General features: G+C 37.5%; 1 protein-coding gene across 1 annotated transcript in view; it reads left to right on the top strand.

The window, feature by feature from the left end:
• The first annotated feature begins 832 nt into the window (after positions 1-832).
• The window catches only part of LOC110461681, a 15,953-nt gene continuing 12,387 nt past the window's right edge, over positions 833-4,398 (top strand). Inside the window, exon 1 of the mRNA XM_021515279.1 lies at positions 833-999. Within this exon, the coding sequence (XP_021370954.1) occupies positions 864-999 (136 nt within the window). The 5' untranslated portion in view covers positions 833-863. The remainder of the gene's footprint in view (positions 1,000-4,398) is intronic.

Raw genomic sequence — 4,398 nt, 5'->3', positions numbered from 1 at the left:
ACGGTAATGTTACTTCCCTCCCTCCGACACCAGACCCAACGGTAGTGTTACTTCACCCCCTCCGAGAAACGGCAACACTGTCATGTTACTTCACAACCTCCGACACCCCTCCGACACACGGCAACACTGTCACGTTACTTCAACCACTCCGACCGACGCCAGACCACACTGTCATGTTGCTACCCTCCCTCCGACACCAGACACTTCGATCATGTTACTTCGCTCCCTCCGACACCAGACCACACTGTCATGTTACCTCACCCCGTCCGACACAGACCTAATGGCCTTGTTACCTCACCCTCTCCGACGCCAGACCCCACTATCATGTTAATTCACCCTCTCCGACACCAGACACCACTGTCATGTTACCTCACCCCTCCGACACAGACCTAACGGCCATGTTACTTCACCCCCTCCGACATACGATTTATATAAGAATGACAGTGATGTTTGGTTGAAACAGGGGTAAGTGTTTTAAGTTGGTGAACGTCTCTGACATCCATTGATAAAATGTCTTCAAAGTATTTGACACAACACGTGTGATTAGAAATGTGTGTGTGTGNCCACACGGTCAGCTTCATCAATATTTAGTTATATACAGTATACCAATACACAAACTTGTATGGATACATTTAAAACTTGAAACCTGCGGGGTTCTTGTATTTAAAGTCGTTGAACCATTTTGTCTACACACCTTTAGTGTTGATCAAATTCTATAGAGGACGAAACTAAAAGATAAAATCTAAAATGGCATTGAAATGTATAGGATAACATAGCTACCTATGGAAAATCTGTGGGTGTGAGAGGGGTATATAAAGGACCTGCGCGCCAAGCACCATATCACACCGATCTCTCCTGTAAACATGAAGACCTGCCTTATCCTCCTCGGCCTTGTAGCAGCCTTTGTGGCTGTTGACTGCGGCGTAATTGCTGAAACTAAACGGCAGCAGCAGGTGTCTGAAGTCAACATTATTGATGTTATGGTTCACATAACTGGACGTAAGTAACTTTTTACAAAATATTTAAGATATTTCAGCTATTTATTTCAGTGATATATATATAGTATATGATTTCAAATAGGATGCTTTCAATATAGATCAGATTATTTCTTCTAAATCACATACTGCATCTATCACTTTACACACTATTTCAATGCTAAATTGTATATATATATTGTTATATTTACATTTGCATGGCATTGTCACTATATAGCCTCTTTGAGAGCTGTGTCGTTGATGGGACTTTAATTACCATGCCGCACGAGACATAATTACCATGCCGCACGAGACACAATTCTTAGCGTATTAATTACAACACTGACCGGAACTACAATATCCAATGTAAATAAACATGACGGCTGCTGAAATATCGCTGGGCATTGTGAGATTTGATAATGTCATTGTAAATTTATGTGCAAAATAAAAAATAAAATAAAAAACACTTTTATTACAACGAAAACAAGACCAAGGTCTGCAATATCGTACAAAATGCACATCGGTTGAAATCACCAATGCCGGCAATGGAAACAATTTTAACGCTCATGCAATTTATCAGAAATATCGTCTGTTACACTGCACTGATCAACAGGGGTTCGTTATAAATGTCTGAAATACACATATTCTATAGACCTACTGACACATATGTTACAGACCTACTGATATGAGTCACAGCACACATAAACATTCGTCATTTCAGACATTTGTAACGAACCTGTGCTCCGTCGCAAGATCACTCACTTCAAACGCTATCAGTTTCACGCGTCTCGGATCCACGGTTCCTCAGTTTCAGACGACATGTCAAATAACGATGCTGTTATAGAATCTACCGACTGTTGTCGGGTTCCCATACAATCAACAAATACATTCACGCCTGGATTCTTCACAAAATGAGCAAAGAGAAAAGTTCGAATTAACTTCCAAAAATAACTCCCTCGTGGAGGTCAAGGTCCCATTCACGGTGTTCACTGTATTTATCCATGCGCGAAATTTGTTCCGGGGGAAAATCGAAACAATTTCAAATCTAACTTTCAGCTCAGATTTCTATTGAAAAACTGGAATCACCCTATAGACATATCATACGCAATTGTATTGATACTAAATTGTGGAATAAATTTGAAGTGTTTGTTAAAATGTCAAAGTACTACTTTGTTTGCCAATCAGCACGCGACAATACGCTGTTCAAACTATTGAACGAAATTGTGTGGACTGTCGATAAGGCGGGCATTTTTAATTTTAATTATAAATTATAAGTTAAAAAAGAACATAAGAGGCAGAGAAAACGTCAATATAAGTATTGTACTGTTTTTGTANTTTGAATGACACAGCTTTGCAAGCAAACAACATAATGCGTGCTAATTAAGCCTTATTTTTAATTTTTGACAAATTTAACTCAACAAAAAATGCTTTATGATTAATTTGACGTGATCAAATTATATAATTCTGTTATTCTTTATTAAATCTATTCATCAACTTCTTTATATATCTTTTTGAACGTTTGAAGACTTTCAGTTCACAAAACGAGAATTAATGTAAACAACCAAACATGTTATAGGTTTCTGAGATCTAGACATAATGGGCTGTTTTCTGTGACAAGCCATACACTAAGATGGGTTTCTGTGATCTAGACATAATGGGATGTTTTCTGTTACAAGAATACACTAAGATGGGTTTCTGTAATCTTGACATAATGGGATGTTTTCTGTCACAAGACATAAACTAAAATGAGTTTCTGTAATCTAGACAATCTAGTTTCTGTGATCTAGGCAAATTGGGGTGTTTTCTGTAGCAAGACATACACTAAGAGATATTTCCATGATCTAGACACATTGTTTTTTTTCCTGTAACAAGACATACACAAAGATGGGTTTCTGTGATCTAGGCACATTGGGTTGTTTTCTGTAACAAGACATACACTAAGATGGTTTTCTGTAATAAGACATACACTAAGATGAGTTTATGTATTCTAGACATATTGGGATGTTTTCTGTAAAAAGACATACACTAAGATGGATTTCCGTGATCTAGACACATGGTTTGATTCTGTTACAAGATATACGCTAAGATGGGTTTCTGTGATCTAGACAGATTGGGGAGTTTTCTGTAACAAGACATACACTAAAATGTGATTCTATGATCTAGACACACAGGGGATGTTTTCTGTAACAAGACATACACTAAGATGGATTTCCGTTATCTAGACACATTGGTTTTTTTCCTGTAACAAGACATACACTAAGATGGTTTTCTGTAATAAGACATACACAAGATGAGTTTATGTATTCTAGACATATTGGGATGTTTTCTGTAGCAAGACATACACTAAGATGGGTTTCCGTGATCTAGATATATTGGGATGTTTTCTGTAACACGATACACCCTAAGATGAGTTTATGTGATCTAGACATATTGGGGTGTTGTCTGTAACAAGACATACACAAAGATTGGTTTATGTGATCTAGGCACATTGGGGTGTTTTCTGTAACAAGACATACACAAAGATGGGTTTATGTGATCTAGGCACATCTGGGTGTTTCCTGTAACAAGACATGCACTAAGATGGTTTTCTGTAATAAGACATACACTAAGATGAGTTAATGTATTCTAGACATATAGGGATGTTTTCTGTAGCAAGACATACACTAAGATGGGTTTCCGTGATCTAGATATATTAGGATGTTTTCTGTAGCAAAACATAGACTAAGATGGATTTCCGTGATCTAGGCACATTGGGATGTTTTCTGTAACACGATACACCCTAAGATGAATTTATGTGATCTTGACATATTGGGGTGTTGTCTGTAACAAGACATACACAAAGATTGGTTTATTTGATCTAGGCACATTGGGGTGTTTTCTGTAACAAGACATACACTAAGATGGATTTCCGTGATCTAGACACATTGGGATGTTTTCTGTAACACGATACACCCTAAGTTGAGTTTATGTGATCTAGACATATTGGGGTGTTGTCTGTAACAAGACATACACAAAGATTGGTTTATGTGATCTAGGCACATTGGGGTGTTTTCTGTAACAAGACATACACTAAGATGGGTTTCTGTGATCTAGACACATTGGGGTGTTTTTTTGTAACAAGACATACACTAAAATGGGCTTCTGTGATCTAGACAATGTTTTTGTTTTTGTAATAAGACATACTCTAAGATGGGTTTCTATGATCTAGGCACATTGGGGTGTTTTCTGTAACAAGACATACACTAAGATGGGTTTCTGTGATCTAGACACATTGGGGTGTTTTTTTGTAACAAGACATACACTAAAATGGGCTTCTGTGATCTAGACAATGTTTTTGTTTTTGTAATAAGACATACTCTAAGATGGGTTTCTATGATCTAGACACATTGGGGTGTTTTCTGTAACAAGACATACACTAAGATGG

The sequence above is a fragment of the Mizuhopecten yessoensis genome, unplaced genomic scaffold (assembly GCF_002113885.1).
Source record: "Mizuhopecten yessoensis strain PY_sf001 unplaced genomic scaffold, ASM211388v2 scaffold10651, whole genome shotgun sequence".
Taxonomy (NCBI): Eukaryota; Metazoa; Mollusca; class Bivalvia; order Pectinida; family Pectinidae; genus Mizuhopecten; species Mizuhopecten yessoensis.
The sequence above is the reverse complement of the archived record's forward strand: the minus strand, read 5'-3'. Positions and strand labels throughout refer to the sequence as shown.